Source organism: Scomber scombrus, chromosome 8 (genome assembly GCF_963691925.1).
Source record: "Scomber scombrus chromosome 8, fScoSco1.1, whole genome shotgun sequence".
Taxonomy (NCBI): Eukaryota; Metazoa; Chordata; class Actinopteri; order Scombriformes; family Scombridae; genus Scomber; species Scomber scombrus.
Genome location: NC_084977.1, coordinates 23,325,057 through 23,339,096, shown reverse-complemented (window position 1 = coordinate 23,339,096; position 14,040 = coordinate 23,325,057). Strand labels below are relative to the sequence as shown.

General features: G+C 38.7%; 1 protein-coding gene across 1 annotated transcript in view; it reads left to right on the top strand.

The window, feature by feature from the left end:
* Positions 1-14,040, top strand: part of fcho1 (FCH and mu domain containing endocytic adaptor 1) — a 65,526-nt gene that overhangs the window by 3,616 nt on the left and 47,870 nt on the right. Inside the window, exon 2 of the mRNA XM_062424291.1 lies at positions 12,265-12,315. Coding sequence (XP_062280275.1) covers positions 12,289-12,315 — 27 coding nt within the window. The 5' untranslated portion in view covers positions 12,265-12,288. The remainder of the gene's footprint in view (positions 1-12,264; positions 12,316-14,040) is intronic.

The window sequence follows — 14,040 nt, the reverse complement described above, 5'->3', positions numbered from 1 at the left end:
GCTCATGTGCACACACTCGCCACCACCCACGGTCAAAACCTCTGGACTCCTCCGCATCCACCGATGACTCCTCTTTCTCCTCTCTTTGACCCTTAAGGATCTTCTTACTATTCCTAATTGTGATCCTGCCTCCCTTCCTCTTGTATTGGCTCTCCTGCGACACATTACGGTGCAGATGACAAATATTAATTATACATGGGTAGCGCCTCTCATATGTAGGTTTCAGTGCTGCGAGGCCTTCACTCTTCATTGCCAAGCAGGGCAGCACCCAGAGGCAGGAAATTCAAGGCAGGAAACAGTTAAGCTAACCTGTTACGTAACAAAAAACAGGACCAAACTCAAGAGTTCAGAGTTGTGCTTTTAACATTTCTTGCGTCATAAATCCAGTGTTCAACTTACTATAAATTCAGCTGACAACATTACATCCTGCTGGGAGATCTTGTACGAGCCCCCCCTGTGTAAAAATCCTAACCCTGTGCCTGAGGGTGTGAATGAGCCTAGCCAAGGTTCCCCCTCCACCCTCTCCTCAACCTCCCCGTGGCAGATGGGAGGATTCTGGGGCAGGATGGAGGAGCAGACCTTCCCTCTGGCTCTGGTCATGGGTCTATTTCTAGGTTACTGGTTCATTTTATGCTGTGCTTTGCTCAAAAGGCACAAGTGATAAGGAGCACTGAAAGATAAGGAATTTCTTTTTGTTGATTGGCTTAATAGCAGCATGGAGGGTGATTTTGATTTACCGTAAGATTATTTTAATTATCTCAGAGTAAAAAAAATAAGGGGGGGGGGGGGGGAAATAACTTTTTTATCAGCGATAACCCAGAGGGGGCACTTTTAACATAATGATGGGTTTGAACTGTTTTTTCACTTATAGTTGTACTACGTAATGATGTTCATAATAAGTGTATTAAATATGCTGTCTTATCTCCTTTATGGCCTCTGTGAATTGCAGTGGTATCGTCTCCAGTCGAGTCCGACTGATGATCTTTGCTGTGCTCCCAAAATTTCTCTCCCCTCATTCGCTGTCGTCTCCTTACATGTCATAATATGCCTGCCATTTCTGCAATTCTTGACTTTGGAAGATATTAATTAAACATCTTAAATGACAAACAGTGACCTATAACAACCTCTCAAATGTGTGAATGTGCAGCTATTTTTTATATAAAAATCTGCACTGTTTGAAGTGAGATCGTGACCAGCACTTATGACTATTTGTTGGACATTTAATTGTAGAAAATAATCTTGCATCTAATCTTATCTACATCTGATTCAATGATGAAAGCTAGTGTGTTGGTTGGATTAACCCTCTTGTTGTCTTTGACTCGGTTTAGTTTGACTGATTATAAAGCATAATGTATTAATTATCACCCAGTTCTGTGTTAGACTGAAGTTGGCTAAAAGGGTCTAACTTATTACCACAGATTTTACACATATTTTTGGGAAATTATGGTCAATAGGCCTCATTGACCAGAGGAAAAACGTAGAGCCAAAGCTTAGAAGGGAAACCATTAACTTAATGGTGGGCTTGAACTTTATCTTCAGTTACAATTATGCAGTTTACATCTACATAATGATATTCATAATGTATTGAAAAAGCCACTGTATCATTTTCCTAATCATTTAACAGATATCATATATACAGTGGGTGTGTGTGTGTATATATATTTGTCAATTACGTAGCTACAAAAAGAAGATAAATCTTTTAAAAGTGAAAGGCAGCCTTGTTCATGAGTTGCTAAGAAAAGAATAGAAGCTGGTAATTTTCCTCAGTCTCTCTCCGCAGATACAATAAGCCGCAGTGTCAGACTCAACACTGTCTTAATTCACTGCTAAACCACAGCAAACATGCTCATCTTGAGCTTGCGTACGGACCTTGACGTGTACTCTGAGTGTTTGCTCTGCTCTCACACAGCTGCTCATGCCCGGGTTTGGAAGTGATGCCCGCCTGGCACATTGTCATGGACTGGACCGGGTGCTGTGTGCTGCAGCGACAAAAGCACATTCAGGCCGGGGACAATGGGGAGCTGACAGCCCTGGGTGGTGTTTATCACTCTGCTTTCTCTGTGCCTCTCACTCCCTCCTGTCTATTGTTTGCTGTTTCACGGTTTCTTTCTGTCTCTAGTCACTAAAGGCTCCATCAGAGGTTCACTAGAGGAGCCTGTTTATCACTTTTAAACAGAAAAGCTTTGCGCAGTGTTGCTGAAGCTGCTTCAAGTCATTAAATACAGGGTGTGTGATTCTGTCATCAAGTTGGTGTGGTGATGTGATTGTTGGTTTCATCGTTAAAAAGCGCAGTCTCTGGGTTTAGTTTGCCTCTGTGTTGACGCATCGAGGCTATGCTGACAATTTGGGGGTGTTGAAGTTGTTGTCGACTATTGTAGCAATTATCTGTCTCTTTTATATGAGAACCACAATCCGTCACTACCAGGATGGATTTAGTAAGATCAGGGTCTGATATTTACAGTTATTTGTATTACATCTTCAGATATAATCTAATCTAAACTAAACGATTAATCATTTATTCTATAAGATTTGAGAAAATAATTTAAAAAAATATGTGGAGCCCAAGACGACACCTTCATGTTGCTTGTTTTGTCCAATGAACTGTTCAAAACCCAAATGTATCAACCCTCAAATAGGCAGGAGTGGAAAATGAGATGTAAAAAACATAATTTGATGTTACCAGTCTCATTTGCACCTAAAGTAAAACATTTTCACAAATATTTTTTTATATATTTTGGATTTTATGAGTTGTATCTCCACCAGGATACATGGCCCCTATTAAGGTATAAAACTGGTCATAATGGTAAAAACAATTGAATATTTTATTTAATAAAGAGAAGTGATAAATTATTGCTCTGTCTTGTCATTAATATCACACATACTAGTTTCTAAACAGATTTTTATCATTTCTATCAAAGTATAAACCTACCACAAACTTCAGTTATATCAATTCAAGGCACACACAATTGAACAACCACCTTAACCATCCTAACAGGCTATCAAAGAGTATGTATCTCCTGGTGCACATTGCCTGTTTAAGGGTTAAATTTAAGGTGATATAAACCAAAGAAAATCAGATCTTGCATCTTAGAAGCAACAGTTTTTTTGCTTGATAAATGTATTAGACAATTTATCGATTTATTAAACATTTATGTTCGAGCTTAAATGACTAATCCGTTAGTTGATTGACAGAAAAATGATCTGCAAATATTTTGATTGATGCTTCAATTAATTTTAAATTGTAAAAACAAAATCCCCATTTCCTACTTGATTGTGAGGATTTTTTGCTTTTTTTGTAATATGTGATAACTGAATATGTTGAAGTTTTGCATTGTTGGTAGTACAAAAGAAGACATTTGAAAGCGTCTGCTTGACATTTTAAAGACCAAAATAATCAGCAGACAAGTCAATTTTGAGTGTAACTATAAGCGATTATGGGTTATGATTTCCCCACAAAACAATATTTCACTTCCTGTTATCACATGGTCAAAAGTTCATCTTTAGGTCACTTCACACCACCTTAGCCTGCTCCTTTATCTGAAAGAAAACCATGATATGCAGTTGAAAGCTCTGAATCATTTCACTACTACTGAAATGTGTATTTATTGAGAGCCTCCCGACTATGATGATGAGGATGATGATGATGATGATGATGATGATGATGATGCAAACAGTTGAGTTCGGTTGTTGAAAGCAATAGAAAAACTGTATTTAATGACACTGGTGCAGATAAATGAAAGCTTATGTTAGAGTCAGTCTGATCATATCAACCCACACAGGATTTATACTCATGAAAAAAAAAGCTACTAAACATCCACAGTGGAGTCTTGCTCTAAATTACCAGCCACAGCGGTGAGTCATCCTCGCTGGTAAATGCAGCAGAGGAGTGCAGAAGACTGTCGATGGCAGTGAAGGGGAAATTAGGCCTGACACAAAATGATCTCTCTTCCACGCTTCGCCAAACCAGGTTTAAAACTAATACTGAAGGACAGATGAGTCGATGGACTGAAGGAGACTCATGAGGCACCACAGACTCAGTCGGTTTGTCCTCGTCTCTCCCTCCCTGTCTCAGTTCCTCACATCTGAATTTAAGTAATGAAAAAACTGATGGCACTGACTGTACCAGCCGAAGTTCACATAGTGTCCCGTCAGTTTAATTATCTCTCTTAGGTTTGACTGATGTTTTGCCTTTTTAAACCCTTCAACCCTTTTAAAGAGATTTTTCAAGCTCTGTTTTTTGGGGTTTTGGTAGAAAATGATCAAAGTATTTATGTACAAAATATGCAAATGAGTACAAAAAAGATGTATCATTCAGTACTGTGCTTTTACAGCAATAGGGCATGAACTAGCATTATTAAAATGGTTTATAAAAGGTTTCCCAATCACATAAAACCTAATTACATTCTTGCTCAGTAAATGTTTTTAGTTTTATTTCTTATTTTGGGGGTCACATCTTAAGAGCTGAGTGGGTTGGTGGGCTCTTCTGCTTCCAGTTACAGGAAGTAAACTCAATGTTATACAGATGAAACTATATTGGTTGTTTTATAGCTTTATATTTGGAGCTTTAACACCAAGAACATATTGGTTCTGGTTTAAGTGGTTTCCCCCAAGATTTCAGATAAAGATTTTATGTTTCGGTCCCAAAACATGTGTGCTAATAAAGTTGGCCTCAGCCCACATCATTCACGTGTCGGAGCCATTGACGAAAACATGTAGGAAAGTTTTAATTTGGAAAGATGCAGTCTGTGCAATAATTTTTAATTGTGGAAATCTGTGTCTAATACACACACAGAACGAATAAACTTGTTCTCGTGCTCCTCCGACATCCGACAGATCTTCCTGCTGCGCTACTCTTTGGTGGTCCAATGTGGTTTTTCTGTATCATTGATATCAGATATGTAGCTCCTTTTTTCGGCAATAATGAATCCATTGGTGAGCAACATTAGGAGTTAATTGTGGAAGGACTGAATTTCCTTTTTTAACAAAACTGCAAATTCAGTTAAAGTTACTTTGTTTTTTTAACTGTTAAACGATTGTAGGAAAAAAAACTAATTGCCATTATTTTGATTGATGTTGCAATTGCGATATGATTTACAATGTTATTATTAGTATTAGTAGTAGTAGTAGTCGTAGTATTATAATGGTTTATTTAATAGGGACAGATACAATATACCTAGACAGGCTAGGACAACTGTCTAATGCAAATATCACAGTGTTTAAAGCTAATGCTCATTTCCCACACCTGTCCTTAGGAGGGCTTTTGTAAAAGTAAGAGATAATATATATATATTAGAGGGAATGATAAAGTTTAAATCATTATTCTCGTTCTCATTGAAAAACATAAATCAGTCAATCCATCCATCTTTATTTATATAGCGTCAAATCACAACAAAAGTCATCTTAAGGCACTTTAAATATAGATCAGGTTTAGACCATACTCTTTAAGATGTTAAAATAATTGTGATTTTTGTGGGGATGTTTTCTTAAGTCTGTAGACTATGATATTATCAGATTTGATTCATTGTTCAGCGCTAGTTGAAGGTTGAAAGATGGTAAAATTTGATCAATAAACAGATATTGGAATGACTTTATACCTCCAGTGTATAAAATATGGGATTAGAAAGTGATGAGGCATAAGTAGCTGTCAAGGATCTAATGAAGGATGTAGGACATGGTTCCCACCCAAAGTGACTCCTGATCTGGGACCAGGTCATAAGTGAAAGTGAGACTATCAGGTTTTATTGTCATATACTATATATATATGAGCAGGGGATGGGTGGAGGTGATTAGATGAATACTATCAGTCCCTTTTGTAACTTTCTGTGTCATCGTTTCATCTTGTCCTTCACCTGTTTGGAGGCTTTTTTGTGTTCACCTGTGTGGTTTTTACAACATGGTCGTGTTAGTTTGGTCTCTGAGTCCTAACATCCACCCACCTGGCTTCACTCCTCTGTTTTTCACCTGTACTTGTCCTTTTTCACTTTTTTTTAAAGCTCTTTTCCTTTGAGCCACTTTTCTCTCCCTCCTGCTTTGGTCCCTGAGCTTTGTGACAAATGTGCCCACTCAGAGGTTAGTGAAGCGTCTTTATTCCACACTCGGCTGTGTCATTACATTCGACCCAATTCCATTTAAAAAGATTTCTTTCTTGCTCTTTTGAGACAGAGGATGAGGCTGCTATCTCCCACCCAGGAGAGAGAGAGAGGCAGGTGGAGGTGGTGAGGAGGCGGGAATTTGTGTTGACCTTCCCTCCCTTCCTTCATGAGGGACATCTGTTAGTTTACCCCTCTCCAGCAAAAAGAAAGAAGAAAAGACTTTAAAAACAAAAATGCTAAATGCAGGGCAGAGAGGATGCAAGATTTACTTTCCTGGTGTGATTAAATGGGTAGTTTTTGTCTGTGTATGAGACTTTCTTTCTTTCTCTCTTTGTTTCACTCCTCCCCATCTTCTTTTCTAATTCCTAATTTTTCATGGCAGCCATCTGTGTGTTGTCAGGCAGCGCGAGGGGTGGCAGGGGCTCGGAGAGCATGGAGGAGAGATTAGTTTGTCTCCGTTGATAAGGTTGGTCGCCTCGTCTTTCTGACTGAGTCACTGTCAGTCTGTGGATGATATGATCCTCACCTCAAACCTTGTTTCCTTATTTGTTTTATTATCTCTGTGACAGGGCGGCTCTTCAGTCTCTCTCTCTCTCTCTTTGCTTGTCTGCGTCTGTGACTCTAACCTGTCACACATAAGTATCAAAAAGCAAGAGTTGATCGAGCATGGTTGAATGTAAACAGGCTGGAAGGGGGAGAACTGGATTACCTAACATGGCTAATAGGCATTTGAAATTGTACTTGCAGTTGATTCAACGAAAAGTCGATTTGATAGAAAGAAAATGAACAAAATGAGCAAAATGCCTGAAAGATTCTTCGTTTCCAGCTTCTCAAATGTGATGATTTAATGGTTTTTCTTGTCATATGTGACAGTAAATTCGAATATCTCAAAGTTTAGGACATGTGAACGCCTTTTTTTATTACTTTTTTTTTTTACATTTCATTGACGAAATGAATAATCAAGAAATGAACCAGCAGAATAACCAATAATGAAAGTAGAAATTGGTAATTGCAGCCTTAGCAGAAAGTAAGATTTCCAAAAACTGGTTTACATATCGATGCTAGCAGTATGGCTGAGGCGATTGCAGTCAGTCGGTGCATCACCTTGGTTTCTAGTAAAATGTCTGAATAACTACTGACTTGGAGTGCTCATTTACATTCACAGAAATTCAGCTGTATCGACTAAAACTCCAAAACAATTCATTTATTAGACCACAATATATCATATATATCGTCCTACACTGTACTGCAGACTTCGGGGTGATGATATATAGCGAGGGAACTTAAAATATTACACGTCTCCTGAGCTCTGAGTCGTGTCCTTTCTTTTTATGTGTTTAGTGTGCTAAAAGTGGAGTATTCATCACTTAATATTTTGCTACTGTCGTTGAACCATATGGCCATAGGGACACACACACACTGCAAAGCCAAAATTTGCGCTGACATTTCTGAATAAAAAAATATCCCGAGGAGGAGGAGGAATCAAGGTCACAGTGTGTCCTACTTCCTCTCTGGGCTTTGTTTGCCTCAGAGCTGATTTGAGCTGAAAGTCTAGTTAGAAGCAGATGGAGAATGCTGGATGTCGGCTACTTCTATACATCCCACCGTGGCTGATATCCACACGGGGTCCCAGTGCACACCTCTCTCTATCTTTATGTGCTATGTCAAAACTACACGGATTGAAATAAAATGGCTAATTAGCTCAGTTATACAGTATGTTTCAACATGATGCTCTAAGCTGTCACAAGACTAAAACAAGTGGCTTTTGTCTCCCTCATCATTACATCATCACAGAGTGACTCTGTATCTCTTGTGGTCTCTCTGCTCCTCTTTTGTGCCTGCCTGAAAACCATCTGGTGGTTTGGTCAGGATCACAGTCCCCCTGCATGGGTATTTTTATGGTGGTGGTGTATTGCCATGAAAAACCTGCTCAGGCAGCATTTATTGGCAGTGAGTGACCTTAAGACATCTTACTTTATTCATTCCTCTTTCTTTCTTTCTTTTTTTTAGTTATATATTTTTCTATAGTGTAATAAATGGATTCGATATCAATATCATGATATGGCATGCTAGATGTACTGCAATAGAGCTGCAATGAGTAGTTGATTGACAGAAAATGTATCAACAGCTATTTAAATACATTTTATTGAATGTTAATTGAAAATACAACTTGTAAGAATATAACAAAATTAACATTTGAACCCACCCAAACAACCAACACCTAATAACCGTGCGGAAAGAGAGAAAAGAATAACATCAAATGAATTAATTAATAAAAATGACAATAAAAAAATGTAGTTAGACAGAAGAAATGGATGAAATATGAGGGGAAAAATGGAAGAAGATACCTCCAGTCCTCCATCCTTTCCATTCATCAAGCGTCAGTTTCTATAACCTTTAATCCACAGTGTCTTATATCTGGATTGCACTGAGGAGAGTCGAGACCCCTTTTTAAGTATGCTTGGAATATCAACAAGAAGATAATCTCGGAGTGGTGACCCCACTTTTAAAAACAAGTTATCATTGTTCTTTAGCGCAGCGTGTATTCTTTCATATGGGAGCATATTGAAAATATCTTTATACCAGAGGGTCACAGAAGGGATGGGCTAGTTTTGATCCAATTAAATAAAATGCACTTCTTTGCAATAAATAGTAGTTTATAAATTGATAGTTTTAACTCCCAGAGCCCAGAGTCTTTGATTTTAACCCCAAATATTCCATTAAGGTCACAGGAAATGAATAAACAAAAATGAGTTCCTAGATCAGTTTGACATTTGGCATACAAAGAGGAGACAATACCATTTGTTTTGTTCAGAATCACAGGACTGACACTGTATGTAACCTATGGACTCTTACACTGTATCTATCTCCCTTAATCTGTTTCGGGGAAAGGATGATTTAATCAAGACTTTGACCCTGTCCCAGTCATCCTCAACGTATTTTACACCCAGAACTCTTTTCCCATTTGTGAGAGAAATTGCTTGTATTGGACATGTCAGATAAAATTAATTGCAGAGCAGAAAGATGAGATGAAGCGTATACCTTTTTTTTTTTTTGTCCAAGAATTTAATTCTCAGCAGCATTAAATGGAGGACTGTCCGGGGATGGGAGCACTAATGAATTTATTAAATGCCTTATTTGCAAGGAACCAAAAAAACAGTTTTTTGGGAAGGTCATAGCGATCCTGTGGCTGCTGGAAGGAGAGTAACACGGTGCCCTTGAATATATTTGCCAATAACACGAATCCCCTTTGTGTGCCAGGAGGCAATTGGCACCTATTTTGATAGCCAATTCCACTGGAAGTCGATTAATGTTAATATAAATTATCACCCGGCTCTGCTCTACAGTATCTGTGTCCATCTTTCTGTGTCTCTCCCCCTGCTGCGCCGGACTGGCCGGCTCTGCCAAACAGAATGCCGTCTGCAGGGGCCGGCAGCCCCTCTGCTGAGCTAATTAACAAGGTGTGAGGTGTGTGTGTGTGTGCGTCTGCGTGTGTGCGTACAGTAGGTCTCTGTGTTTGTGTGTTTGTGTGTGTGTGTGTGTGTGTGTGCTGCTTTCTGATGCCAGATCACCAGGCCTGAGCTAAGTCTGTGCCAGTACAGGGAAATGGCTGTTGTCAATGCACACACACACACACACACACACACAGTTTGCGTAGCATTAACTGCCATTCACACAGCTGAACCCCAACCTTAACCTAACATCAAATCACACCTTACTGCTAACCTTAACCACGACCTCAGGAATAACGATACGCCTCATTAGAACCAGGCCTTGGTCCCCATGTGGACGAGTGGTCCTGAGAAGGTCAGTGTTTACACACTCACTCTCTCTCTCTCACACACACACACACACACACACAAACATACACACACACACAAACATACACACACACAGTCAGCAGAATAACAGATAACAGGAACCCTGTATGAGCTCCCCTGGGGGAAACACACTTTATGGATTCACTTGGAGGACAGGACCAAATTCCAATGCTTTTGCTTGCACGTGTGTTTGTGTGTGTGTGTGTGTGAGTGAGTTGGGGGTCAGAAGGTATGTGCTCAGCTGCTACTACAGTGTGTTCATCAGCCAATTAAAAGGTGCCTCACCTAGAAAAACACTACAGCTATGAAGTCTCAAATGTTAAGGAGACGTGTTGTTGTTTAGTGAATCTCATGATGCGTTGTTGAGAGCATATGTTAAGAGGGTGCTAGTCACCTGAATTTTATGTATGATTATTTATGAATATACTAGATTATAATTTGTGGACATAAAGACTTGTCAGGAGACTATTGACCATCCACACTGGAAAACTTAGGACTTACACATTTTCAAAGCCAAAATAAGGTAAGTGGAAGTCATTGGACAGCATAGTATTGGTATCATAGAGATTCTGGTCACATCCACTAAAACCGTCACATCTTGTGCCAAGAAGTGACTCTTAGCTGTTGTTAATTCACTCTTGGTATGACTGCTGGTGGTGTACTGCTTTCATTAAATTGTGGATTTATACATTTTTATCAAAAAATATAGCATGCACAGCTGCAACACATACTATATATATTGTACATATACAATGTATGTAACATGCATATAGGGCTACAACTAACAATTATTTTAATGATTGATTAAACTGCCGATTATTGTAAATCAAGTCTACTGTAAGTCAAGTAAAGATAACTAATTCTCACATGTTAAACCTAAAACTATCCATGATTTGGCATGTTTGCTTAAACAGTAACTCAAACAATTTATTGATTATCAAAATAGCTGCTAATTCATTTTCTGTCGATCTACTAATCAATTAATCGACTAATTGTTGGAACGCTACTTGCATCACAATCCACATACATATTCTGCTTATTTATTTTTTCAGTCAGTATAACAAACAAATTATTTTCTGTTTAGTTTTTATTAACTTTTCAGTACTCGGCCCTTCATTTAGTAAAAAATCATTGTTTTTGATCCAATGCACCTGTATCTGGTAGTAATTACGTTTTCTGTCTAAAACAGCAAATGTCAAGAATCTTGTATTGAAATATATGTTAATGATTACTTAAAATAAACCATACCATGAAAAAAAGTTGCAATGAAGTCCAGATATAAATAAGCTGAAATACACAGACAAAACAGTCACTAGGATCTACGTTCATAGTTTCTGGGTTTTTTCCTGACCGAATACAATATTTCCTCGGGAGTGCTGTAGGATACAAGCTCATTGATCCAGTGTTCCAGTTTTTAAGTATACTTTTTCTTTTGCTGCAGTGCTTGCAAGGAGAAAAGAATGGTGAGAGGTCATAGTAAGTGAGCCAACATCTCCCAATATCCATACTTTATGATCAGAATCAATATGAAATTTCAAGATTTCAAAAATTATTACAATAACATAATTATTGTTTTTTTTTTTTGTTGTTTCCTTTTTTAAAGTTTGCCAGTTAGTTTGGACAAAAGGAAATGTGTGAACAAAAAAAGAGTGTGACCCACATTAATACAATGTTAAGAATTCAACCATCCATTGAAGTACACATGCAGGTTTCTACACTGTAACCTATTGCTTTTCCATTAAATAATATCGTTTGTGAACAGTAGCTATAAAACATACTAAAACAACAGTTTGAGTGTATTTAGTCAGCAGATGTGAAAAATGAATGAAAATACAGTAAGAGATACGAGCTGATCAACAGCGGCATGTGACGGAACGTGACTCAGCCAATTAGAGAGTGAGGACCGCAGCTACACATTTCACGAGCACTGATCATCCCCTTGGTGGCTATACCTCCATCTCCTCTGCCTTGTTCCCTCTATCGATTTCTCTGTTCTTCCCTGTATTCCCCTCTCTCTCATCCCCCCATCCCTCCTGTCACTCCGCCACGCTGCCTCCTTCCTCTGCTCCCTCTGAGTTTATCCTTTGAAGTCATTTGTTGAGCTCCCCTCTGTTATCCCTCAGGAGCTCCCTTCCTACACTGAAAATGTCTCTGGAGTTTTCATGAAACCAGGACTTTCTGAAGCTTTGTTTATGTACAATTTGCAGCCACTTTAATAATTTAGTGTATTGTCAGAGGAGTAAAGGCTCCTCTAGTTCTTTAGAGAAAATGGATGTCAGACACATTAAGAAAGAAAGGTCTTGACTTCTTTTCTAATGTTGCTTTATCTTTTCTTTTCTCCATCTCTTCAGATCTCTGTGAGTGTCTGAGTGAAGATGGCCCTCTTCCAGAACAACTTCTGGGTAAGTGTCTTGATAACACCTGGAAATGAGTCAGTATAATAATGGTAATGATGCTGAAGGAAAGGATACATGCAAATGATCTGTTTTTTTCTTTTAAACACCTTCAGCTTTAACTTCCACGTGTTCACCTGTTACTGCTGAATCACATCTATGAGTCACTGCATTTTTTTTAGATTTCATTAATATTCTCAGTGGACAGCCGAGCTGCTTTGCTCCCTGCTACTCCTCAGGTACACACAGGAGATGTGTTTGCTGTCTTCCTCCTCCGCTCACACGCAAACAGAGATTGATCTTATATTCAACTGTCACATAGAGAGCAATCTCATTCATATTATTCTTGTATGCTGAGATAATGTCACTTTCTGCAGGATGACTCAGAATGGATATGTTCTGAAGCAGTTGCAAAGGCTTTTAACTTGTTTTGAGTCTTGATTGGGCGATTAATAATATCACTTTTTTTTAGTTTAACTTCAAGTCTTCATATTTTATTGATATAACTCATCGGCCAATATGACAATATGAGTTTTGGTACCAATTACCAAATACTATTTTTGATATGTAAGTTTGGGCAACATTAATGTGTATTAAAAAGCCAACGTCATTATTTGATGGAGGCTGTTTAGTCAAATGTTTTGTTTAATTTCACAAGATATGCCAAACTGCTCAATGCATCATGTTGAATAAAGGACCTTACCCAACTGAGATATGGTCGAAAGCTGGTAACACTCCTGATTAAGGGTGTTTTCAATCCTACAGATCTTTTGCTCTGGTCTCAATTAGAGGATTTGTTGATCAACTTGGTGTGTTTTTTCCCCCCTCAGTTTGACTTGTTTTCACATATCGAGAGAAAAATCCAAGCAAACCAAAATGAATCAGTGTAATTCATGTGGGAACATTCACACCGCTCGTTAGTCAGATGTTTTGGGGCAGGAGCAACAACATAAACACAGGAAGAAGGTCTTGGAGAACGTCTTATGGCCAAAAAACAATGTTCTGGAGTAGAGCAATGACTACTCTAGTCCAGGTCAGGCCCTGTTGATTTCGCACATCTGCTTCCCAGCATGCAAAGCACACCTGGGCACTGCTGCTCAAACTCTCAGAGTACAGCTAGTAGTTTGATGGTTCAGACCACATTCCCACCACAAACAAACTGCTTCAGCGAGACCACCTCCTCAAAGGGTCTTGGTGCGGTTGTTTTGGTCTGCACCCGAAGACGGTTACCATGTTTAGATCTGCCTAAACAAATCGCACAAAGGGGGAAAACAAACCAACATACTGAGATCAGGAAATATCTGATCAGAAAATATATAAACAAGAAAAAAACAATAAATACAACTCTGATCAGACATCTGAAGCCATTAACCACTAACTCCATATACAGTAGTTTTTATAGTTCTGACATAATATAACAAAGATATCATTTATTGCAGTGCACTGTATTGCTTTAATTTGTGCAGATGTTCTTAATAAACTGGTAACACAGTATGGAAATAGTAGATTGTGGCGTTAATTAGCTTAATTTGTGCAGTAATAAACGGCCTTGTTAGCAGCTTTACGCAGACGTGTAGAAGACTCTCTTTCATCCCGTCAATGACACCCTCATCCCCCGGTGAGTTTGTCTCTCCCACTTTTTCTCCTCTACCCTCACTTTCTCCTCTCCTCTCCGGTCTGTCCCAGCACACCTGGCACATCTATTTCACGTGTGTCCTACTTCTTCTGCTTCGC